General features: G+C 45.2%; 3 protein-coding genes across 16 annotated transcripts; all 3 read right to left on the bottom strand.

Moving 5' to 3' along the window:
• Nucleotides 1-271: 271 nt before the first annotated feature.
• On the bottom strand, nucleotides 272-1,393 carry LOC124198264. The gene has a single exon (XM_046594044.1). It carries the CDS (start codon nucleotides 1,259-1,261, stop codon nucleotides 341-343), a length of 921 nt encoding a protein of 306 aa, XP_046450000.1. The 5' UTR covers nucleotides 1,262-1,393; the 3' UTR covers nucleotides 272-340.
• A 363-nt stretch (nucleotides 1,394-1,756) lies between these two features.
• On the bottom strand, nucleotides 1,757-6,210 carry LOC124198263 (glycerophosphocholine cholinephosphodiesterase ENPP6-like). 5 transcript variants are annotated; one of them, XM_046594039.1, is made up of 10 exons: nucleotides 6,073-6,210; nucleotides 4,121-4,259; nucleotides 3,896-4,041; nucleotides 3,520-3,700; nucleotides 3,314-3,449; nucleotides 3,215-3,254; nucleotides 3,043-3,140; nucleotides 2,812-2,976; nucleotides 2,558-2,678; nucleotides 1,757-2,498 (listed from the first exon to the last, which is right to left on the bottom strand). In XM_046594039.1, the coding sequence occupies exons 2-10, from the start codon at nucleotides 4,252-4,254 to the stop codon at nucleotides 2,146-2,148; spliced, it is 1,374 nt and encodes a 457-aa protein (XP_046449995.1). In that variant the 5' UTR covers nucleotides 4,255-4,259; nucleotides 6,073-6,210; the 3' UTR covers nucleotides 1,757-2,145. The 5 variants fall into 5 exon arrangements, with proteins under 5 accessions (XP_046449995.1, XP_046449994.1, XP_046449999.1 ...); XM_046594038.1 differs by lacking the exon at nucleotides 6,073-6,210 and adding an exon at nucleotides 5,179-5,537; XM_046594043.1 differs by lacking the exon at nucleotides 6,073-6,210 and adding an exon at nucleotides 4,468-5,050.
• A 1,223-nt stretch (nucleotides 6,211-7,433) lies between these two features.
• On the bottom strand, nucleotides 7,434-24,280 carry LOC124198260 (trithorax group protein osa-like). Of its 10 annotated transcripts, none has more exons than XM_046594028.1 (14): nucleotides 23,662-24,278; nucleotides 22,750-23,551; nucleotides 21,721-21,828; nucleotides 16,622-16,913; nucleotides 15,899-16,015; nucleotides 14,883-15,296; nucleotides 14,390-14,800; nucleotides 13,926-14,308; nucleotides 13,499-13,861; nucleotides 12,045-13,046; nucleotides 11,658-11,726; nucleotides 11,150-11,450; nucleotides 10,887-11,003; nucleotides 7,434-10,727 (listed from the first exon to the last, which is right to left on the bottom strand). In XM_046594028.1, the coding sequence occupies exons 2-14, from the start codon at nucleotides 23,464-23,466 to the stop codon at nucleotides 7,945-7,947; spliced, it is 7,077 nt and encodes a 2,358-aa protein (XP_046449984.1). In that variant the 5' UTR covers nucleotides 23,467-23,551; nucleotides 23,662-24,278; the 3' UTR covers nucleotides 7,434-7,944. The 10 variants fall into 10 exon arrangements, with proteins under 10 accessions (XP_046449984.1, XP_046449985.1, XP_046449986.1 ...); XM_046594029.1 differs by having other exon boundaries at nucleotides 16,622-16,910; nucleotides 23,662-24,277; XM_046594030.1 differs by lacking the exon at nucleotides 11,658-11,726 and having other exon boundaries at nucleotides 23,662-24,280.
• Between the last annotated feature and the right edge of the window lie 1,045 nt (nucleotides 24,281-25,325).

A 25,325-nucleotide genomic window follows, 5' to 3' on the forward strand; every position in this document is an offset into this window, starting at 1 on the left:
TCAAGAAGTTGCCATTCCTTAAAAGCCGATGAAGAAATTGAAATAGTCTAATACCGTCTACGTACAGAACATTCATTTGAATGGAGTGGCGGTTTCTAGTGTGATTTAGCGGTAACGGTTAAACGCTTTCAAGCCTTAAATAGCTGGACGTGATGTAGTGTAGGTGATCCAACAAGAATATAGCATAATGGTCTTATCATGATAAAGATTTAACACGAGTGGCTGAAAATTAACGAGCGGAAGAAAATACATGCCCCAATATTATAATGTAAAAACAAAAGAACATCATAGAGAACTTTTATTATTTGAAAAGTCACAATCAAGACAGCGTGACATGTTATCAGGAAACGTGCAGTAGTTTGCTGTTGTACCAAGCGATCTCGTACCCAAAAGATCCCTGAAGTTTCAGTTGTACAAAGTCGCCCTTGTACCATGGGTTGTACTTGGAATCAAAGCGAACCATGCCCATCAGCTCGAGAGATCGCAAAATTTTGGCTTTTGCGCGGTAGTTTTCGATTGGCTCATCATCCGGCAGGTGAATCTCAACACCCAGCTGCCGCACTTTAGCCAGCATACCGGATTCCATGATTTGTGGAAGGACGTCCCATTCGGCGAATTCGATGTCAATTTTCAGGTAATCAATGATTTTAGCGCCGTGTTTCGCCGTCAGATTTTTGTAGATGCTCGAAAGCGAGAAGACTTTCCAATGGTTATCAGTTATTTCATCCCGATTACCAAGTCCCCAGCTGTAGAAATGAATCTTCGCACTGTGGTCGTGATCTTCTGCTCCCATTGAAGGATCAAACGAGTAAACTTCGCAGCCGTAGCGTTCCATGTTTTCGTCGAATGACCATTCATTGTTTATACCAAATGAGTAAATCAGACATTCATAACCACGCGGGGTGATAATCGGATCGATGCAAATGGTTTTTTGTCCGTCCAATCCCGATGGATTATTCATCATGGTCCCACCAAAGTCATGAGCCAATTGACAGGATGAGCGGTTTTTCCACACGAAGTAGTTCATGATCTGCGTACCCGTCGCTGTGTCTAGATTTTCCCAATTTGGAAAATTGAATTGGCTCTCTACCGGAGCAGGACTCTTGGAATTGATGAATGTCGTCAGCAGACCATTTTTCACGTAAGCGACCATTTTTGCGTTTTGTATAGTGTTACTGAACATTAAAGATATTAATATAGTAATGACGAGGATCAATGAAACAACCCAAATCCTTTTGATACGAATCATACTATGTTTCATAATGAATTATTACTATAACACAATTTAAATGTCTATACTTATTTGGAAAACTCAGTTGTAGTTACAATATAACAACGAGAACAAACTGACTTAACCCTTCTTCTTCAAGGAACAGCGACCAACTAACGAAAATGACGCGTTGGCGACTGTTCCGTCTGGTACGGTACAGCTGACATTAAAAAAAACAGGCGTGTTTTATTACAATTTATTTGACAATTTATATGAAAATTATCTAATAAAACCTAGAGTAGTGGAATAAGGTTTTTTACTTGTGTCCCAGTTGGCGTGAGTAATCAAAACAGATGTTAGGCTAGGCTATAGATACGGATAATAAGAATCTAAAAAAGTTAAATAAATTCATTTTATTTTATCAAATTCAAAAATGAAATAAAAAATATATATATTCACTCAATTCGTAAGCTATTTCTCGGTGCATTTACTTTTTTTTTTTTTAATAATTAATCTATTAATCCAAGGACCAATTCAAAGAGCATGAAATTTTCAAATATTGTTGTATTAATAAGCTAATCAAGAAATATACTTTCAAGGTCAAACCAGCACATTTACAGGAAATGTTAATCACGAGGAGCGTCAAGTGAAAAAAAGGCCACAAAATACACATTCACATTATGAATTTTTAAAACAGACTAGTTCAACAATTTCTTCTATCAAAAAGGTGTGGATCTTGGTGAGGCCAACCAATGCAAACGAGGCACTGAATTTTTAAGTATACATTATTATTTCCCTTTTGATATCAGACCTATAGTTAAGTATTGCTCACGCGATATTTCATCATCTTAAATAGAATATTTAACTCTTTGATAAACGAATATAGTACTGGTATACATTGTTCTGCTGAATGGACTCTTGTCGTTTGTAAAGATTTAAATGAGATATCTCAGTAGAATCAGCAGAGCCGTGAGGAGGATTGGATTCAAATTGAGGACTTTGGTGAATGAGGCACTATTGGTTAGGTAAGATCGAACGCGTGACCAGGAGCCATTGTGCGGTTGCGGCTCAAATCCCAGAATGTGAGCATAGATTTGATAAATATCCACCAAATGAATTGGTTCGCCTTTGAAATGCTTCTTGAATGATGGTCCCTTTGCCATGAAGATGGTCCTCATGTCCGGATGTTTGTCGTCGTAGCCGTGAAGGCCACCCCAAATCATGGGCCTTGGAGTGGAAGGATCACGCGGGATTTGTTTCGAACTGTCAGCTCCACTTATAATAAAGCCTGGTGGAGTTCAAGAAATTGATTATGACGAAATTTTTAAAATGGGTTTAGATGTTTACCAGGCTTGGCGCAAACAAGAATTTCTTGAACGTAGCGCCCATTTTTGTAGTGATACTCTTCTGGTATGTCATCCCGACGGTAAACGTCTATACCGCGCATATGTTTCAGTTGCTTGTATACCTGAAAATCAATGGTTTTAATTTTACCAAATATATTTGAAGCATTGGAAAAAAAAATTGTTTAAAGCCAAACCACCTCGTTAAAAAGAAAGAAAAACGGCGTCGTATTAGCAAAGATTTTTTTTTTTTTTTACCTTATCTGCTTTTCCCGGAAGAGGGGCGACGGCCGCCACAGCGGCGCGGTCGATGACGTACGAAACATCGTCCATGTTCAAATAGTCATCAATTTCGACGTATTCCGCTTTTGACTGAGGAGTCCCTGATGTCATACCGTGATCAGAAACGATCATCACATTTACCTAATCATTAAAAAAATGTTTAGTTTTATCGTCTAATTCGCAAACTAAAAAATATTATATATATACGGTTTCGTCGAGATTTGTTTCTTCTAGTTTTTTGAGAAATTTATGCAGTTCTGCATCAACTTCTTGAACGGCTAGCATTAGCTCTGGAGATGTAGGGCCTGAATAAAAATAGCAAAATCAAATTTTATTTGTTTTTCAATCACTAAAATGCCTAGCTGGAAATATAACGAACCGAACTGGTGTCCTTTGTTATCAATGTGCTCGTTGTAAACCTGTTGAAATCATTCAGCTAATCAAATCAATAAAAATTCGCTTGAATTAAAGATTATACCATAACAAGATCGTAATCTTCGGATTGGAGCATCTTGATTGTTTTTTCTAGGTTAGTGCCGAGGATACCGGCGCCCTTAGTGAGTTGAAAACCCTGGGCCTGATGTGGTAAAATGCCTTGAACAGGAATGTCGCTTCTAAGAAAGATAGAAAGAAAGAAAAAAAAAAGAGTAAAGGGATGTTATTGTATATAGCGAACACGGTTACCGAGCCCATAGGAAAGTGCCCACTTTACGACCCCTGCGCGTGGCTGTCGTCCATATGGGTTCCGCATCCTGCCACCATCGTTGATTTGATGTAAGAGTCCGGTTGAACAGCTCGAACGTTTCCTTTCGATAAGAATCGTGGAAGTAATTTCCAATAATGTTGTGATTTTCTGCGTACAATCCTGCATCGTTTTTATTTGTAGATTTGATTAATCTCTCATACTATAACACAATTAAAATGTTGAAACTGAACTCTGAACTGAGCAAGTATTTTGATAATTTCATACGAGTCAACGCAGCGATTAAAAATTTAAAAATGATTTGCACTGCAACGCGATATGATGCGATCGAAAGAAATTTGTATAATGTTTGTTCACCTGTACTGAGAGTGGTCCAGCTAGCGTAAGAGAGCGACGGGAAAATGGGATTCACCCATTTAGCTCTAACGCCCTCTTTGTGGAGTATACGGAAACCAGGAAGGGACTCCTTTTCTTTCTGCTGTTCTACATAGTCCCACCGAAAGCTGACGGCGAAAAGGTCGAATTACATCAGATCAGATTTAAAAAAAATGAAATTCGCCGAATCTTATTTGTGAACCTTACCCGTCCAGAAGAATGACAACTAGTTTTTCTTTATGAGCAGCAGCCGGCTGTTGTTTTGGCTTGTCCGGCGCTCCCAAAGAGTTGGCGATCGAACAACAAAGAATGGCCAGGGCATACCACAGCGTTCGTTGCATCTTTCCTGTAAATAGAGAGCTCGCCATTATGCATGTGTAGACTATTTAGAGTTATTTTGAATACAATCAAAGAGACGAGAACAATAGAGCGCTGGCTCACGTGCCCTTTGGATTCGACAGGACTGAAATATCCGCCAGTAAGCATAAATCTCTCAAATGGAATCACAAAAAAATAAAACGAAGAAAACCAAAAACAAAAAGCAATCGACAAACCACTACTGAAATACTAATAGGACTGTCGAATTTCCGATTCAATCGCGCCGGCCGTCGTGGTTAGAATTGATCACACAGTCGACACGGACACTGGTTATATATATATATGCATTTCTAGAGCTCGTGAAATTAGGAAAGACGAAGGGTAAAAGTCTCGAAGAAAAAGAGGTTTTATCAAGGTGAAAAGGAGCTGGCCGTTCATATCCTTCAAGCTATAAATAGTGCCGAATACGTTGAGCAGCGCATCGCCGGGCCAAGTAGGAAAATAACTGGCCAAAGCTCTTGGTGGTTTGGCTTGTTTAGCTATGTTTGACTAAGCGCGGCGCGAAGAAGAGCTCAAGTCATCCTCGTACATTCCGTCCAAACCGAGTGGCTCAAATTAAAAGCGGCTAATATTGACACTTGACACGGAAAACCTCATCCGCTTGCAGCCATCAGCTCAAATGTGACATCAAGTATAAAATTAGCGGATGACGGCTAAAGAAAATGTATGTCAAGTGAATTACCACCAAAACTCATTTCGTTTTTTACGGATTTTAAAAGTAAACAGAGTTGTAAGCACGGCCGAGTGTTTGCCTTTCTTACCGAGCACCAGCGCAATTCTGAAAATACACAAGTATTTTCAACCTCAACGCTGATAACGAATGACTCAACTCACTCAAAAAGCCTTTTTTCCATTTTGGAATAAAATTGTTACACCGGCATTATTACCTCAGTCGTTGGCGAGTAAACTCGCAATTACTAACAACGCCGTCCTTTTAGTTGCTCACAGATTTTTGTCAATTGAACACGTAATTGAATTTTAAACGATTCCAACTGTTTCAGCACAACAGGAAGACAAGACTGAGGGACGGATGCGTCCAGACCGCGTGGCGCTTCGTTCGAAACTGGATAGGAATGTGTTATCGCAGCGTCGGACGTAAAGAAGTGGCCGCGGGAGCGCGCAGGATAACGACGGTGTGTGTGCACACCATTACCGGTTGAAACTGACGTCCGGTAGTCCAAGACGCAACAAGCGTTGGTACATCTTGAAATACAACAGCAGACAACTCCGAAAAGGAGAAAAAGAAAAAAAAAATCCTCTTCAAGGTCGTAAAACTTTGACAAAATTACATTAAAGGAAATTCATGGAAGATTTTGTTTCCTGATTTCGGCTGGAATAAGTGCAAACACCCGGATTATCGCATTAGTCATCTAATAACAATCTCACAAGTCGGGACCTCTTGGGCAATTAAAGTTTAGGCCAACGTGTTCGATTTAAAGATTTGTTATGTGTATTGAATTCTTAAGAGTTGAAGATGGCGCTAACATCGAATTTATCTTAAAATGCCGAAAAGTTTGTGTATGACCAGCGAACGCCTTCCGACTACCACGACTCGCCTTATCAATGCCGTTCACGATCATTTACGAAAGCGGCTGTTATTCGATCCGAATGCACGCCGTCACCGTACACACTCAAGTTGGGAAGAAAGCGCTGATTTCGAAATCAGATATAAACACTTTATACAGTATACATACCGTCTTCGTTATAGATTTTCTTGTAAATATTTAACAACTTTTACAGTTGACGAGAACGAAGGAAGAAAATATAAAACAAACTCGTACTTCTCTGGGAGATGAGCAATAGTTAGGAAGATCTCACTATTTTTCTAACTATCACAATGTCACCGATCAAATAAAGACTTTCCTAGAGCGCTGTGATTGACTGAAATGAGTAAATCAACTTTGACATTCAGTTTATGTAGACAGTCTTTAGTGGGTTTATCTTTATCTACTGAGTTGGGCAATGCGATTGCATATTTTATGAGACGGCAACTATCATGTCTACTGTTTTGAAATTACAAAATGTTTCAACAAAAGAAAAAAAAATTCCGTCGAATTATGTTTCAATCTAAGGCAAAAGGGGAAATTGTTTTGTTCTGCGGTTATCGATGTGCACACATGTTGTTGTTTTTTCTCCTTACCTTTACGACATGTTTTTCTTGCAACACATTAGATAAAGGACGGAAATGTACCAAAATTCTCAAAAGATTTGATGTGATACAATTGAACTTTCCAGAGTCAAATGTCTATCGGGTTCAACGATGGTACATTTACTTTACCGAGAATCGCATTCTCCACGACCGGAAAATATAGTCCCAATAAGAGAGGAATGTAAAAATGTGGACGTTTAAAAAGAAACAGATTTTATCCAAACCGACTACCTGAAATTCGAAGAAAAGAAAAAGGCAATTGTACACCCAGTTTTTTTTTTTTACGATCCTATGTACAGTCACATGTATTCTCCATTGTCCTACAATGCTTTTCCATGGTCACACGATGAACAATACAATTTGAAATAATACAGAAATTGGGATGAAACCAAGTATTAAAAAAAAAGAAGTGGTCACAGATGAGGAGTAAGACAAGGTTTCGTGGGGTCGGAAGGGGGATTGTTCCTCGAGGATTTCCCACTTGACCCCAGGGGAAAGGTCCCTTTTCAAGATTTTTGTATTTTCCTCATGTTGATAAATATTTCCTTCTTGCCATTTTTTTATTTCATTCGTGTTGACAAAAATTGGGGGGGATTTTCTTTTTCTTTCTCTTCTCTGGCAAATTTCTTCAGATTTGACCCTAGGGCTGGACTACATCTCTTCTGGTTCATCACAATATTATCGAGGAGTTTTATAAAGATCGACGAAAGAAATGGGGATTGGGGCATATAAAACTTGTAGAGAAATTGGCAGGCAAGAAAAAAAAATCAAATAAAAAACGTTGATGAAGACTTTTTCACAGCAAAACAACAGGTGGTAGTAGAGGACCCGGAACCTTCCCCTCCCCACTTTCTTGTCTTTTAAAAGCTCACACACACACACACACACACACACACGCTCGCACATTCGCAGACTTCTTTGACGCCGGAGAAAAGAAAAAAAAAGCGCCGAAATCGTTCAACGTCGCAAGATTTTTTTGAATTTCGTGGGCCATTGTAGAGCAGAGTTTTTGTATTTTCAGCAGTCACATGATCGCAGTATTTAAGCCAATCAGCATGGTAACGGCTTCACACACACACAGACACACTAAGAAACTTTCACAGCGTTTTTTTCTTCTTTCTTTTCTCTTTCTCTCTCATTTTCAACACGTTCAGAGAGAATTTCCCAAAGAATGACGAGAACCAAAAGGAAGAAAAAAACAAACCAACAAACAAACAAACAAAAATTTTTTTAAGGTGAGAGGGGGGAGGTGAAGGTGGTGTGGTGATGGGCTGTGTAAAAAGGAAGGGGGATATAGAGGCGGGCGAAAATATTACAAGGAATGATAGCCAATGCTGGTGAGATTTCCGTTCGCTTTTTTTTGTATCAATAATATAATATTTTAATTAATTAAAAAAAAACTGAAACAAAGACTCGATTCCACTCATCATTATCTTTGTCTTATGTCTTATGTCGTAGTCGCCATTCGATTTAGTCGTAATTGCCGGGTCAATCTGTGTGTAACTCATTCGTCATCACTGTTGCAGAGGTAGAGACTTTTGGAGAGGAGAGCGGCTACACTCTGGTCCATGATTTGCGACATCACTAAAGCCAATAGCCGTTGCTCGAGTTTGGCCAGCAACGGGCGAGACTCGGGGTGCCGGGAGATGTGGAACACCGTGGACGCCGCTCGGCGCAACATGTCCAGGCTGGTGCCCATCGACTCTGGATTCTCGCGCAGCGCTTGGATGCCGTGCTGGCTGGCCACAGCCAGCGCATTAGCCTCGGCCTGTTCGACGAACGACACCAACAAGGCCAGACTGTTGTTGTGCAGGGCGATGAGCCGGGCCATGCCGGAATCGGCAGCGGATAAGTAGTAAAGCAAGTTCACGGCAAATTCTCGAAGCACCTGGTCCTCAGTGCGGCAGAGAGACCGCGTCAGGAAGTGGACCAACTTCTCCAGTCGCAAAAACGGCGGAGTGGCCAGGATCAAGTCCATGTTGCAGTCCATCACCATCAATTTACTCAAGGTTTCCAAACTGAGCCGCTGTGGAGACAACAACGACGTCGAGTGAGGACCAAATGAACTGAAAGGATCTTGCGACTGAGCAGACGGGCAGATGGCCCAATGGAGTAGACCGTCAATCACTGGCCGAACGATCTCTTCGGAATAGATGGACAAATCCAGTTGACCGGCTATGTTGGACATGAGTACGAGGACGTTTTCGCGCAGGGCCAGCAACGTGTCCCACCACCAGTCCGTTTCGCATTTGCTGGAAGCCGAACCGCTGGCGCCCAACGAGTCGACCGAAGCAAAGTCCACATCCTCTTCTCGATCGTAATTCTTCTGGTGTGAAGACCGCAGCGGATGGTCGTGGTGTAGCAAGAGGATTTTGCCAACAATGACCAGCAGTGTCGAATTCTTGGCCAGCTCCGTCTCGTTACTTGGCACAAAGCTCAGGCTCCGGAATATATTGGATAGGGCCAGGGCACGTCTGGCCAGCGCGTCTTGGCTATCGTCTACTAAATAGAGACTGCTCTCATCACGCGTGTAACACTCGTCTTCATATTCATCCATTTTACGCCGCTTTAACGTCCCGTGGGGATCGCGGATTACGAGACGGTTCCCACTTGGAAGGACCATTACCGTCGACGAAGACTCGGGCTGCCGGGCAGGCAGTTTCACAACCGGTCGTTCCGCAATCGGTTCCGTGGTCGATTCTTTCTTGATCTCGGTCTCGTCCAATCGACTTTCGGATGGGACAACAAGTTTGACTGCTTCGTTAGTCACTTCCGGCTGCGGCGGCTCTGCAATCATCTCTTGGTCAACGGCAACGTCTTCCTTCTTGATTCTCTTGAGAACATCAGCCAAACTGCGACTGGGCTTACTCATCAGACAGTTTTTAGTCGGGGCCGATGATACATTTGGTGTTGCATTTGACAGCTCTTGCGCTGGCGCCTCTTTCTCGCCGGTCAGTTCCACCTGGCAGTCCATTTCGTTCGTTTCCGCCTCTTTGGCGGCCTGCTCGGCCGCTTTCTTGTCCACTTTCTTGAGAACACGAACAAAGGGGACGATGCCCAATTCCGCCGTAAAGTGCGAGACAATATGTTGAGTGGTATCGCCGCCACCGATCTGCCATTGGTCCATGCCACTTTCAAGTCCATCATGGACGTCCCATTCTTTCTTGACGTCTACGACGAACAGTTCCTTGTCTCTCGAGACGACGCCAACTTTCTCGCCGCGTCGCGTGTTCATTGACCAATCAGGCCCGTCGAGGTAACGGACTCGTTCTCCAGCCAAATCGCAGGACTTGACAGCCCCCAAATCAGCAACGTCCAGGCCGTCAGGCTCTGCTTTCCGTTTGGGCCAATTCCACCAGGCGTCTTCGTCCTCTTCGGTGGCCGTTTCGCCGGCCGACTGGCAACTATCGGCTGGTTTAATGGATCGTTGCTTCAATTTGCTCTTGAACTCTTCAATCCGGTCGAAACCAATTTCCATGTCTTCCAGGATGGTAAAGATCTGCGACAGACAGCGACGGAAATGTTCCAGGAGAACTTCCGTCAGACCAGGCATGTAGGCCAGGCTAAAGTAATGGACGCTGGAATCGTCGTACAGCAACACGTTCAACACATCAATGGCCCAGGTAGATTCAGCCAACAGACCGGATTTCAGGGCCAGGTAAACTCTCCATGCATCGACTGGAACCATATCAGCGCGACAAAGGCGACGACGTTTAGCCATTACGGGCACCACAGCTTCGACGGAATCTGGAGGGAAAAACGACTCGCGTTTCGCCGGAAATATTGGCATGTTGGCCGGCGGACCGGGCGGCATGCCTTGTGGATAATTGACCGCTCCAGGTGGACCCGTCATCGGTCCTTTTCCTGGAATAGGCGGCATGGGATACGGTTTCCCATCTGGGGCACGAAGCGACGTGTAGGGCGGTCGAGGTCCCATAAATGGCTGCCTATTGTTGACCATCGTCTGCGGTCCAGACCACGGTTGTGGTTGCGGAGGTTGAGGCTGAGTCTGCTGCTGCGCCTGTTGTTGTGGTTGTTGTTGCGCCATCGGATGTGGAGGGACCACAACTGGCGTTGGCGGCCCTTGCTGATGGCTTGTTCCATTGATAGTGGTAGCTGGAGTGGCTGGTATAGGACCAGGGTATCTTTGAGCTTGATCCCAAGCCGGATTTCGAGGTTGGGGAGTTCCAGTTGGTGGCACCCAAGGAGCTCCGACTGTCTGAACCGGGCCAGGACTATTGCCCTGCTGTGGGTATTGGTTTACGAACGGCGTGTTATTCCTCCAGCCTGAATAGCAAGAAACCAAGAATGAAAAAACAACAACAATTAGTTTCAATTGGCTGATCGACATGACATGAATAGCTGACAAGCGGGTGCAGTACTGCATTAGTAGCAGGCATGCGATTAACGAAACACAAGACAACTGGAAAGAGTGCTGTCACTCGCCTGTTGCAAGATTGCTACTAAAACCCATGACTCCACCCGTTCCACCACCACCACCACTTGAGGTAAGATCACCGGAACCGGCCAAACCATAAGGTGACCGGTAAGATCCGTAAGGATCTGAGTGGATCGCGACGATTAATTAAAGTAAGAAAAAAAAGAAACCCACATTAGAAAAAAAAAATCAAATTAAGATTTAATAAATTTCAACAGAAGAATCCATCACCGCTTACTAGACACATAGTACACGTGAATGAATTCCTTACCGAATGAAGGTTGCCGTGGTTGGTTGGGCGCCTGACCAGGAGGGCCGTAAGGTGGATAAGGCCCTGGTCCTGGTTGTTGCTGAATCGGGGCGCCGGGCGTAGGAGGAGCATTGGGATTAGGTCCAACTACTGCGCCACTTACTCCGCCAACCGGTGGATTCAGACCGGTCGGAGTGGGTGTCGACTGGCGAGGTGGCATACCTGAAGGAGTCGGCCCAGGAGTCCCCGGTCGAATGAGTCCTGGATAAGGCTGACCAGCAGGTGGACCCAAATTGGATGGTGTGGTTCCACCCGGATAACCCTTTCAAAAAAATAAACGTCAATCATTTAGGCCAAAACAAAATATTCAGAATTGGAGTAAAAGAAAAAAGAAGAGATTTTTTGGTTGTTTTTTAGTGTTGTTAAAAAAAACCAATCCAGCAATCAACTATCAAGCACTACGCAAATTAGTTTTGAAAAAAGAAATAATGATTTAAGTAGAGAAATGGGGAAAAATTAAAACACATACAGGCTGTCTATCAGAAGAAGGCGGAGCCAACAAGGTCGACGAGGCCAACAATTGGCGCAATCCACTCCGCTGTAGTTGCAGATGAAATCAAAATTATGATCGGAGCGGATTAGAGAAGAGGAAACAAAAAACGAGATAATGAGAAATAAAATCGAAATAAAACTAAACAGAAAATAATTACTAATCAAATAGAAACAGCAAAATAAATTAATACACGAAATTGAAACAAAATCTATCAAGCATCGTGCGTGTACTTTGTTACTTTTGGTTAGTCATGCTTAAAAAAAAAACAGATGGCCAATCAAAAGATGGATAGCATTCTTCTACTTTCGTTAATACTTTGAACTACACGAGGAGGCAAATTCGTAACTAGAATAAATAAGTTACCTGGTACGGATCAGTTTGTTCTGGATAACCAGGTGTTCCCGCATTGGGTGCCGGACTGGGAGCTGGACTGGGTCCAGCACTGGTATTACCCGGCTGTTGCGTCTGAGGAGGCTGTGATTGTTGTTGCTGTTGAACGAGCGGTTGTTGTTGTGGCTGCATGGATTGTGCGAGGGGTGACGGGGGTACGGATTGTGACCCCGTAGAAGTCGAAGTGGCTATCGTCGCCGGACTTGGACTCGGTGTCGACGTGGGTGTCGACACATTAGTTGACGCCGTAGGAGGCACAGGCGGTCGTGGAGGGTAAGGCCCCGATGCTGTTGCAGCTCCTGGAGCGTGATTAGGAGGCATAAATCGGCCGTAAGGATCCGAAGGTGATGGCCCAGGGCCTGGCCCAGGAGGGGGAGCTTGTCCACTCGGTGGCGCTTGAGGGTTGTAAGGTTCCGGGTAGGGCGCTGAATACATTGTTCGATTTGGAGGAGTCGCGTACGGAGGATACTGCTGGTTGTTTGGGTTTGGGTACTCGTTTTGGTACGGATGATGATATCCTCCCTGGTTTGGATGATTGCCAGGGTGATTAGGATGATTGGGATGACCCGGATGGCCAGGATATCCTCCAGGTCTACCAGCCATTGTATTGTACATTGAAGGAGGTTGCTGTTGCTGCTGCTGCTGTTGTTGTTGCTGCTGCTGTTGTTGCTGTTGTTGATGTTGTTGTTGCTGCTGAGCAGACGGGGGAGGAGGCTGTTGGTGTGGCGGATAGCCGGGATGTCCACCGCCGCCTCTGCCACCATAGTGTTGTTGATCATCAAATGGATTGCTTGCGGCAATGTTTTCTCCAGCATGAGGCGGAGGATAACCAGGATAGTGTGCATTGGGGTAGCCATCCATAGACGGGATAGGCGGCACTCCAGAAGACGGGAACGAATCCTGACTGTTGGATGATCCAGCCGGCGAGGGCACACTTATTTTAGGAGCCGGTTTCTTTTTGGTTGTGGCTTCCACCTAAAGGGATACAGAAACGGTCGATTAGCACAAAGAAAAACATGGCTAATAGCATCGAAACAAAAACCCCACTGAGCTACTGATAATCCACGACATCTGGGTCGATTCGTTTACTAAAATGCGTCAGTTTTTGTCAAACAATCTCGAGTATTGTTATTGTGAGATAAAAACTGACTAATTCTGATAAAAATTTCGGCTGCTATGCGCTGTTGTCGGTTCATTCTGTAATCCCACTTTTTTCACACGCACACACAGAAAAATAAAATAAAACCAAAAAGCCTACTGCTTTTCGATTCGCATTATTAAAGTACAAATTATACATCTTTTTTAAATGTGGGAATAATTTCTCTGAAAATGAACACGAAAAATGTAAAAAAAATTAAATATCGCTATTAAAAACTTCGAGACAAAACCCTTTTTCTTGTAATAAAAACCGCAACAAAATGACGTACCTGATTGAGTATGGGCTGTGGATCGACGCCTCCTCGGTCAAATTTGCACTCCCAAGGGAAGAGGCTTTTGGTGTAGTGTTTGCGTAGTGTATAGGCGGCGCTGGAAGAAGCACCGATTCCCAGCGTCTGAGCGATGTCTTTCCATACTTTGTTCTTTGTCACTTCCACGAAACCTCCACGGTCCCGAACCAGCAGGTACAAACGGAAGAGGTCCAACGGATTCTTGGATATAGTCGGGCAGGCCGTAATGGGACTGCCCTTCTCTTCCATGAAACGCAGCAACTGATCGAGGAACTTCCTTCGATCAGGATGATCATCAAAGTCATACATCCGCGCAAGCGCGTCACTAACATGCGACGTTTTCTGGAAGAAAAACAAAACGTGAAAAAGTTTGTTAAGTAATGAATAAAAAGCAACTGATTCATACCGGAGAAGATGGTGTAGGTCGCGTAGAGACACTCCAGTTACCGACACCTGGACCCGGACTATGTACGTCATTGTAATCTTCGTGCTGGGAAGATAAGGAGGCCGGTCCCGGGCTGGGAACGGTGCTCTGCGGCGTTGGTGGGTGACTGAGCATTTGGTGCGGCGGCTGCTGAGAAAAGGGCGGATGATGGGCGGACGGGGTCATTGGCATCGAGCTGGTTTCTTTGCGCGAACGTGGAGTCGAAGGGGCCGAAACGTCGTCACCAGAGGCCGCCGACGTGTTGGACAGCGTTGATTGCTGAGAGGCTTCGTCCAGTCCAGCCACACCGTCCGGTCCTGTCGTCACCAAATTGGTAACAGGAGAAGCTGCTGACGGAGGATGACCTGCAGCAATAAAACAACGGGAGGTTAAAATCAAAGTTGAGTTGTGATCCTCTGTTCAGTGTCGTGGACACGGGTGCCTACCAGTCATGCTGCTAGCATTGTTCATGCTAGGTGGTGGAGGATAAGGCCCCATGTGCTGCTGCTGCTGCTGTTGCGTTGGCGGTTGTTGCGATTGCGGAAGAGAAGGCGGTTGCGGCGGCCCTTGAAGTGGCGCAGGACCGGGAGCTGGACCGGGCGACGAAGCCATGCCATACATTTTCTGTTGTTGTTGTTGTTGCAAATGATGTTGCAAGTGCTGCTTCATGTAGTGGGGCGGAGTATGAGACGGGCCAGGAGGTCGGGGCCCAGAAGTAGGTGGACCGGAAGGTGGCGGCGCGCCCTTGCCTCCATGCACAGGCATAGGGCTACCGGGAGGTCCTCCAGGCATCGTATTGGCCGGTCCCCAGTTTTGTTGTTGTTGTTGCTGTCCGTACTGGTTCATGTTGGGACCACCTGAGAAAACACGTCACACAATGAAAAAAATAACTATTAGTGGCTGATTCCAAACAACATGAAATGTGGCGAAATATCAGACCTGGTGGGTATCCCGGGTAGGGTGTTGGGGGTCCCATGTGCGGGGTCATCGATCGGTTGGGACCCGGGCTAGCGGGTGGCATGGGATTTTGGCTGGTGTTGCTATTAGGTGGCATTCCAGCACCAGGCTGTTGCGGTGGGGGAGGAGGTTGCTGATGCTGCGGCCCATAAGATCCCGGAGTTGGACCATATGGACTTGGGCCTCCTGGTCCCATGGGTGGCCTCGGATGTTGCATGTACATTGGATTGGGCAGGTACTGTGGTTGTTGCGGCTGGCCACTCGGCTGCTGCTGCTGTGGATGATGCATCGGCTGCTGTTGCTGCTGTTGTTGCGGCTGTTGGTACGGAGAGCCACCCATCTTGTACGACGGCATGCCAACATGCGGCGGAGGTGGCATCGGCTGCTGATACGCTCCTAGAAAAAAGAGACGACAAAGATAGAGGAAAAATGCATCAGAGGGGGATTGTCGATAAGGCTAAGAAATTTGAGTTATTTTGGGGGGCGTCATCCAGCGACCGCTTTTCGTTCTTTCAAAAGAACCGCTTCCAAAAATCATCGATCCAACAACCTCTTTAAGAGAGTCTTTTCTTTTTGTTGTTCAACATTTGTCCCGATGATTACGAGGCAGCTGCAGCAGATTGCCAATACATGTGCAACATAATATCTAGGGAGAGAGAGAATCTATCCTGTGCACATGCCACATCCAATCACATACCCCAATCACTATTCGGAATAGTGTGTAAGTGATTCGTCCTTGACATTCATTTGGGTACGAAAGATAAAAAATAAAAAAAAGAAACATAATAGGATCAAGGTGGGGTATGTAACAAGAAGTTCCCCTCCCACATCCTTTCCCCCCAAGTCTTTGATCCTTTTTGTTGTTTTGTTTGTCTGTCTGTCTGGTTATGCAGCAGAACAGGTGTGTCGTGAAGAATTTCTCTAGCATTGACAGTGCGCTATATTTATATATCGATGAGCTAAAGAAAATAAATAGATGGATGGCTATATATATATACCTTGGGCTGCCATGGGAGAATGACTCATACGCGCTGGTCCGCTATTATTATTGTCCGATTGGCTACCCGGACTGGGCGAAACGTGGCTGTTATTATTATTGTTACTATTCGGCGGTCCTGTAAAAAATATTGACCACAAAACAGAAAAGACAAGAGGATTAGATTATGAAGCAACAAAATAAGAGAAATGGCGATTGCGGGGCGTGTTGATGAATCGAACGGAATATTTGGTAGCCCATCTATTTTCGAGGTGGACGTTTGTTGTTGCGTATGTTGATGAGCATAAATGAGACAAGGGCTTTCCCCAAGGTCACGTAGTAGGAACAGCAGCAGCCCTGGATCAACGTGTACACTCACACATCCAATGCCATCACAAACGGCCACACTTGACTTGGCATACCGCGCCATGATTTGCTTTTAGAATGGGAGGAAAAAGGGGGGTGGGGAGACATACACTAACATCGGGGATATCCCCAACTCTGAAAAAAATAATAAAATAAAACACCATTTCCCTTGTTTTCCTTCTCATTCTGTTTGACCTTTATTTTCTTTTTGATTTTTGTTGTTTTTTCAAAAGTCGGAAACAACAAAACTTGTTGTTTTCAGTTTCACGCTCAACTGATTCCATCCGCTTATCTTTACCAAAGCATCGCTTAAACCCATTCTTCATTTTTGTTTCTAAAAACACAAAATGGGAGAAAGAAAGAAAATTTTGTTTTTTACCAAGGGCCGGGGACATGGACCGACTGGCTGGTGAAGGGGCCGGTGGAGGCCTTCCAACAGCCGGCGAAGCGACGGCCGTTGATGAGCTCGTCGTTGGCGTACTGCTGCTGCTGACGGCGGCTGTTGACGTGGAAGTTGTCGGGACTGTTGGAGTCGAAGTGGACGGGCTGCTGCTATTCCGTTGGATGCTGGATGCAGTAGCGGCGGTCGCGCTGTTACTCGCTTCGGCAGATGTCTCCCCAGATCCTGGGCCACTGCCCTTGATGGGTTCCTGTTGCGATGGCGGCGGCTGCTTTTCAAAGAGAAAGAAAGAATCGTTTCATTTCTAAACACATTTTACACGTTCAAATAATTTAACAGAAATTCTCAAAAGGGGAAAAATAAAGAAAAGGGTGACGATGAATTTCCAGACGGCATTTTGGTCAAGTCAACTGTTAAACCCAAACATCACACGGACTAGTAGTGACATCTACGAGAAACCTGCCAGAAACAGCAAGAAAGGAAAAAAAAAAAACGTTTTCTGGCCGACGGAATGTATGTTTGAAAAATTCGTTTAAATGCCCTGTCATCTGATCACTCAATCGACCGCTAACGTTAAAATGCAAGACATCGAGTCGAGGATTCGTGACTCTGAGCGGAATGTTTTAACGTTTGGCAGTTGTAGACGCCGGCATCGAGGATCAAATGGGAGAAGGAAAAAAGAAAACTGAGGAAACACCGGAATAGAGACACACACAATGGCGGTCGATGGAGAGAGAAAGAAGGTCCTCCTAGCTAGTGGAAAAGAGACAACAATCAGGGAAGAAACTCACGATCACGAGCACACGAGTTTAGATCATCACACATTCATTCGTTGGCTTCACTCAGTCAGTCAGTCCGTGTGGCGAGCAAGCAGACACACATTCACATACATATACAACACACTCTACACACACACACACACTACACACACACCGGTCGATTCAATATCAAACAACACGGAGGTTGAGAAAGTCTGACGGCGCCCCCACTCGATCCGAGGCAGCTACGACTGAACCGAAAAACTGGCGACTCTGCCACTGGCGCGCTGCTTGGAAGAGGGAGGAGCCCAACAGTCACCGAGAGAGAAGGGGATGGGGGGGGGGGGAGCAGCACCGCCAAAAGCAGGGGAGGGAGATAAGGGCCCCACAACGGAACGGTTGGCAGGCAGGCAGCTTGGGGGGCTTCATGTGCTTTGTATACTATCCTATATATATATGACTGGCGTGTATACTGCTGGACTCGACGACTCAAGGTTCCAGCCCTGCTGCGTGTGTGTGTGTACCATGGGGGAAGAAGATTGTGTGGGGAACGAGGAGAGAAAGGGCAGCATTATAGAAGCGAAGGGGGGAGCGCATGGGGGACGCGCATCCTGTGTGTGTGTGTTGCTGGGCTAATGCACACACACTTCCCCACGGCTTTTGGGGTCGGTCGACGGACGACGATGAAGATGGCAGCAGCAGCAAGACAGAGAGAAATGCGCTCAAGAGGGATGGAACTTTTCTCTCTCTCTCTCTCCCTCCTACTATTTACTATATTATATATCCAACAAGGTAGAAGACAAGCTTGGCTGGAAAAAAAGAGAAGAAGAAGATGGGGAATGAGAGATGGAAAACGACGACGACGAGGGGTTCGGCAAAAGGGCCTTTTCAAATGGCATTTTTGTTGTCGAGCCAGCCAGCCAGCAGAGAGAGAGGATGGGAACCCAATCGTTCCACGGTACATATATCGACTCGACAGCAGGCAACACACACACACACAAAGGAAGCCCTTATTTTTCTTTTCCCTTGTACATGTGTACGCTGCTGCTGCATCATACATATTTCTTTCTATCTCATTCTCTCAGTCAGTTTGTTGTTGTTGTTCCATATTTCGAAACCGGGAATTGCTGTTTAGAGCCGACAGACACCACCTGAGACACGGAACACACCGGCAGTTATGGCCGGTGGAAAAACACAAAAATAATAAAAAGAAGAAAAAAAAATCATGTGTGGCTGCTCAACAAGCAGCAGCGACGGACCTTGTCCCACAATTGAACAGCAGATGGGCATTTCTTTTTCGTTTCAGCTATTTGAAAAACAAGTCTTTTTTTTCTCTCGATCTTTGAAAAGTTGGAATCACGAGATATATACACACAGCAAGGATGATTTTATATATAACGTAGAAATGTGTGTATCAGAGACGAGCCATCGGGCATCTATCTATGTGTAGTGCATACCACGCTGGCAGCGGTGGATGGTGAAACCTATTCCCCTCCTCTCTCTCTCTCTCTCCTTTTTTCCTCTCTCTTCCCTATTTTCGCTGGCGTCAGAGACGGCGGCCATTTTGGATAGCGATTTCAGCCAATGGCGTTCGTTTACGGGGAAACGGATCAATGGGGAACGAGACACGAGGAAAAACACGCCCACCACTACCACCCGCTTTGGGTTTTCCGAGAACCACAGTCATCAACCCCACCCACCCTCCCCCTCCCCAAAAGGCTTCGGGTAAAAATCTTCTCTTGGCTGATAGAAAAAGGGAAAAAGAAAAACCTCGTTCTTTTTCTCTCTCTCTCTCTCTAGCCGATGCCTCTTATTTCAGATGGGGTCTATCTCCTTTCTACCGGCATCGTCGCAGTCGAGGAAATTTCCACCACGAGGCACCAAATATATAAATATAAAGTAACCGGGTAGTAGAGAAGAAGAAGAAGAAGATAGAAGAGAACCTCTAAACCGTGACAGGCCCCCCAAGTCCAGCTTAGAAGAAAGAAACGGCCCTCGCTTTTTCCTTCTCTCTCTCGTTTTTCCCCCTCGACAAAAAGATGGGGGCGTGTATATCAAAGAAAAGAAAAAAGGTGGAAGAAGATGATGGCGGGAACACAAAACATTCCACCGGTTACAACACAAAACGCTTCGGAAAACATTTTCGAGTCAACTTTTTTTCTTTCAAGCATTTTCGTGACGACGACAAATTCAAAAAACGAAATTTTTTGAGGAAGGAAATAAAAATGGCGTCGAGGAAATAGAAATAAAAAAAAGTTTCGACTGATATTCCGTTTCCCAAGAGCGCGGGCGCAGAGAGAGAAAAACGCCGAGCCGTTTCTTTTTTCCACTCATGTATTAGTCTGTGCTGTCTCTTCCACAACATCATCCGACGGATGGATGAGAATTGGAAGAGAAGAGCGCGCCTCCCTATCTCTCTCTCCTTTAGTCTTTTCTACTACTTTTTCCCTGGCTCTTTTCCCATTATCAGAGACAGTCTCTTTTTTCTAGACACGAAAGAACTTGCGGCCGTTGAAGCATATCCTCCCTGTCACACGTCAAGGAATTCTCGAAAAAAACTACTACCACTTCGGCTTTTGAACTTTTTAAGCTGTCCATTTTTGAAAAAGGGACATTCACTCGGCAGCCAATTAAACAGCCCAGAATTGGATATCATCTTTTTCCCTCATTTCTACTCAGAGTGGCTTCTGATTATCTCATTGGCGGGAGAGAGAAAGCCCGGCGCGTGTCGTCTGCTCGACTCGAATGCAATTTTTATAACATTTTTCTTCTTCTTCTCCTGCCGCCACCACAAACCCCTATGTCTGCCCAGCACGACAAAATAAAAAAATAAAAAGGAACGCGGGCGGAAACAAAAAAAAAAGAACCGACGAAAGAAGAAAAAGGGAAGCATAAAAGGCCTCGAGGAGAAACGTCCGCGCGTTTATTATCGCCGTCGTCTATCGACCCGCACACGCACACACGAAACTCCACCCAAAGTGCGCCAGGCTCCTCCTTTCTTTTTCCTTTTGCCGACTGCGTTCGCTGCCTGCCGAAATTGCCATCGCGGCATGAATCGCTTTCCTCCTAGCTTCCCTGGAACACGTCGTCATTCCCCCCCCCCCCACCATCCAACGGCTCCTAACATCGTAGGCTCCTACGAGTGTGCGCACACACAGACAAACAACGCCGAGTTCCAAAACGATGACGACGACGTCACTCAAACGATTATACGTTTTTCTTTTCTTTTTCTTTGAATCTCTCGCAGACGAAATGGGGGGAAAAGGCGGGAAAATACTTTTAACACGAGTTGTTTTTCTTTCTTTTTTTAACAGTTGACAGCTCGTCAAGTTTTTTCCCCTTCAAACAAAAAAATAAAAAGAGGGGAAAAATATAAATAAAGAAAAAATGCTGGGCGCCCTCCTCCATTGGCGGCCATTTTCCCACTCTACTTTCTAGTCGCTCACTACTTACTAGCCAGCCGGGCTCACGGGCGCGAGATAGAAAAAAAGAATGTGTCTTTCGATTCTAACGAATTCGGACAAACCGGCACAGGAAAAATAAATCAATGAGAACGCCGAGTCTGAATTGACAGCCACGTGGAGATGATGTAAACAGTCGAACGAATTTTTCACATAATACAAGTGAGGGGGAAAAGGACGAAAAGGACAGGTGGTGCCAAAGTATCGGCAAGAGAACGAAGCGGGTGGGGTGAGATTAAAATGACGTCATGTGAACGCAGGCTGTGAGTGTGTAGGTCAAGGTCAGGAATCCCATCCAAACTCGTCACTTGCAACTTAAACAGTTCCTTCCTTCCCATCCTCCTCATTCCATTTCATTAACAATAGCCCATTCCACCGGATAAACATTGGAATTCCCTCTCTCTCTCTCTCTCTTGTGCCTTTAAGCAACGTAGTAGTACTAACCAACTCCCACTGCTATATAGCACTTGATACGGGTGTAGTAGTAGGGCAGAGCAAGCCGGAGCAGAGAGATAGATAGAGCTAAGAGCCAAATAGATCCAGACAAGTACTACACATTTTATCCGATAGCCCTTGGGCGAGCCGAATCACATTGTCAATAACATTTTTCCCATTCTCAAGTGGACGGGAAGACCCTATTGTGCGAACCGTCTTTCTTTTCTTTTGCCAAGTAAAAACAAACTTGTGATCGAACCATATGAGAATAGTTCTGACAAAATCTGGGCTGGCGATCGTCCAATGGACAGAAAAGTAGGCAAGACATCAATGGGAAAGGCTAAATAAAGGTAGCATTGTGCGTTTCCTCTCGTTTTTTTTTTTTTTCGTATTATGTGTTTGTTGGCCGTACCCATCTTCTTACCTGCTGGACTGGTCCTCCTCCACTTGGCGTCACGGCGTATCGTTGCTGCTGGATTCCGTGTCCTATGGGAGCACCAGGTCCGTACGAGGGATATCCTCCGCCTCCACCCTGAACGCACAAGAAAAGGAAAGGAAAAAACGTAATCAGTCGAAATGAATCCATCAACCAACGGTGTGTGAGTGTGCCGCCACCCAGGGTGAGGGCCAGATTCGAAAGGGATAGTTTATGCTAATAGTGACGTCACTATCTCCGTGGGGGGTTGCGTTTCAACGGGACACAGAGAGGGTATTCCTCCTGCTTCCTTGCTCTTAAAGGACGATCATCACTTTATTTCTTAATCACATTTCATATTCACACAGCAAGGAAAAAGAAGTAGCCATTCCCCCAGAGTCACAAATAGCTCCTTTCCTCCTTCTCCTCCTCCATCACCAATAAAAAAGGGCTCAAAAAGATGAGAGGAGAGAAAGAAAAAAAGAAAAGACAGGGGGTAGCACGAGAGAAAGATGCCTGTCAATGACGTCACCCCTCCCCCCTTCTCTATCCGTCACTAATAACGGGTCAGTAAACACGGCCACGTGGCTCTTTTGCTCCACACTCAAATACACATATTCCACCAAGTTTTGGAAACAAAATGTTCAATCACTCATTCACTCGGCCATCTTTCACTCAGACATCTAGTTCCGACCTCCAACCCATCTATGTAAATGATTCAAGCTGGGGGTGATGGAGCTCTTCTCATGAATGCCTCTACTTAAATCATTCAATTCATTAATGTGCTCCGTAATTAGATCAAGAACAAGAGGTGGGTGTAGACGTCGGACCACTAACGGAATGATCCGTTCGTTACCGACTTAGCCAACTTTCTATATAAACGAGATGATTCATTATTTTGGTCTCTTAATAGCCGTGCAATCAAAAGAATACTTAAAGGATCGATGGGCTATATGACGCAACGTGCACAGCATTCTTCCAATAAAGAAAGTTTTTTCTAAGGAAATTCGGTTTGACCTTCACGTTGTCATCCTGTACCTGCTGCATCGAATTTGGTGGAGGCTTGAATCCAGGAGCAAAATTCCTGGGCTGCTGCTGCTGCATAGGCCAGCCAGCAGCTGGATGCGAATTTGGTGGTGGTGGTGGCTGCTGTTGAGGATAGTCTCCATAAGAATATCGTTGCACTGGCCCTCCTGATCCAGGCTGAAGAAGTTGGTTTAATGTTGGTGTTGAATATCTTGAGGGTGGATAACCCTGTCCACCAGCAGCACCACTACCATGATGAACTGGAGGATAACTCGGCACAGGACCAACACCAGGCCTGGGCATGGAATTCATATAAGCCACTGGTTTTGTGGCTAGCACAGGACTGGACACATTTCGAACCAGGTTGCTGCCTGGATACTGAGGGTACGGGTAGCTGCCCTGCTGCTGCAAATCACCCTGCTGCTGTTGTTGATGAATGTAGCTGTGAGGTGGATATCCAAATCCAGATTGGGCATTTTCATAGCCAGCAGCGGGGGAGTCCACAGGATATCCTACAGGAGGTTTGTAGTAACCCCCGCCTGATTGCAATTTGCTACTTTCGTTCATGTCATGAGAGCCATTGTTGCTGACAGGGGTGGAAGTTGGCCCGTTGGAACTGTTTGTCTCCATCTCCCTCTGAGCATCCACCCCGTTGGTGTTGGGTCCATCCAGATCCTTCATCTCGGGCCCATTTCTGGGAGCTTCCACTTCAGCTTGGGTGCTGGCCATGGTCTTCTGCTTGTTACGATCAACTCACAACTGGTTCAGTTCCATCTTGAGAGAGGTGAGTTTCAGTTGAGGAACACGATAGAACCTGAAAGCGTAAAAAAAGGAATGATGTAAGCCTGTGATCGGTACAAGAAATTCTAGAAAGATCCAGAGATGCTCAGCAATCTAGGATTGGCATCCATTTTTCAGACTTACGCTCGAGTCGAGAGAACTTTTCGAGCAAGAAGAGTTTCAGCTAAAGCACACTTGGCCTCTTATTCCCACGCTGAACGCGTCGCTCCAAGTCGGGCACAAACTCACAATGGATAACACTGTGTAGAACACATACACATTCACACTTAACACAAGACACACACACCAACACGCACTTGCTCACATATGCACACACGGTTTTTTACTTTTTGAAATCTTCTTGTTCGTCTTCTTCTTCTCCTCCTTTTGGGTCTTGTGTGTGTGTGTGGTGGTGGTGGTGAGGAGAGTTCACGAACAGAGAGAGAGCCGGAACGCGCGCGACGACGCTTGGGGAAAAAGCTTTTTCTTTCCAACAACTGACGTAAGCGAGTCAGCCCGCAAGGTGGTGTGCCCCACCGACCAGCAGAGTGTCAAAATTGCAAGAGGCGCGATTCAAACTTTACAGACAACACACTCAATCGACGTAATTTGGGCTGGTGACTTGCCTCTACGGCAATGCATCTTTTTCTCTTGCCGCAGAAATTGTCGTTTCAGTTTCAGTACTTCTTGGTGTCTGAATGCGATGCCAGCGCCACCATTGCCTCTTCTCTCCCACCAAGTTTTGGTTCCAGCAAAAAAACGAAAAAACGCTTCTTAAATTCTCTCCTCAAACCATAAAACCAACTACTTGCCTTTCATTCTATTGGTATTCTCTTCAATTAATTCTTACATTAAGATTGAATCCACTAAAAACTGCGTAAAGACTGAAAATGTAAAAAAAGCCGAGGAACTATTTTGACGAGGTATGCACGGCGGATGGATACATCTGGGCTTCGTTCTCTCTCTCTTTTAGAAAAGACCCGCGCCATTATGATGGCGCTATTGGCCGACGGGCGGACTCTCGGTCCCTTTTTCTTAACGGGCCAAAGAAAATTTCAACTACTTCCACTCGAGGCTCTCTCACGCAATTACGTGAATAACATCAAAGAAATATGAATTTTTTTCTACATCCATATTTAGTTTTTAACATATTCCCAAGTTAAGAGATTCCAAACGATTAGATGCATAATTTTGAATCCATCTGGCATTTTCGCCGTTGCTTCATACGTATACGTACCAACCAACCAAAAGACGGGCGTAGACAATTTCGAAAACAGGAACTGGCTAGCCCCTGTCAAACAACACCTGGCGGGCATTGCAAATTCATTTCGTCGTCTCTATACTACACTCGCTGCTGCTGCTGCTGCTCTACCTGTTGGTCTTGATTACGCTTTTCCCGACTAAAAAATAAAATATTTTCTTCTCTCTACTTATATTGACTTCTTGATGGACTATACTTCTATAAGCGATCACTTACAACATCCAGTCTCATTAAACAAATTTCTAGCTCTCTCTCGTGGCGAACGAAATGAAACTTGCATTCTAACTTCGTTAAGCCATCAATCTCAACCCAACAAAAACGTAACAAACAAAAACAGGTTCTCCCAACAACAAAGTGATTATTTCGCTGTCTAGCTGCAGCCCCCCTACCTATTTACTGCGACGCACCTGAAGCAATGCGTCAGTTGGCAAAACCACTTAGAAAAGAAGAAAAAAAAAATTTGTATTTATTGAGAAACTCTTTTTGGTAAATCAACCTTTATATGATACAGCACGGCAATTCTGACCGCTGAGGAAGTATACCGGTG

The sequence above is a fragment of the Daphnia pulex genome, chromosome 7, assembly GCF_021134715.1.
Source record: "Daphnia pulex isolate KAP4 chromosome 7, ASM2113471v1".
NCBI lineage: Eukaryota > Metazoa > Arthropoda > Branchiopoda > Diplostraca > Daphniidae > Daphnia > Daphnia pulex.

Bases quoted from the DNA above. Each gene is read 5' to 3' on its own strand.
- LOC124198263 (XM_046594039.1), bottom strand. From the start codon at position 4,254: ATGCAACGAACGCTGTGGTATGCCCTGGCCATTCTTTGTTGTTCGATC. The intron at 2,977-3,042 runs GTATATATATAA...TTTAATGATTAG, and splicing joins AAACAAATCTCGACGAAACC to GTAAATGTGATGATCGTTTC. The intron at 2,679-2,811 runs GTAAAAAAAAAA...ATTGATTTTCAG, and splicing joins TTCCGGGAAAAGCAGATAAG to GTATACAAGCAACTGAAACA.
- LOC124198260 (XM_046594028.1), bottom strand. From the start codon at position 23,466: ATGGCCAGCACCCAAGCTGAAGTGGAAGCTCCCAGAAATGGGCCCGAG. The intron at 15,297-15,898 runs GTATATATATAT...TCTTTTTTCTAG, and splicing joins TTCTCCCATGGCAGCCCAAG to GAGCGTATCAGCAGCCGATG. The intron at 14,309-14,389 runs GTAGGCACCCGT...TTATTGCTGCAG, and splicing joins CAATGCTAGCAGCATGACTG to GTCATCCTCCGTCAGCAGCT.
- LOC124198264 (XM_046594044.1), bottom strand. From the start codon at position 1,261: ATGAAACATAGTATGATTCGTATCAAAAGGATTTGGGTTGTTTCATTG.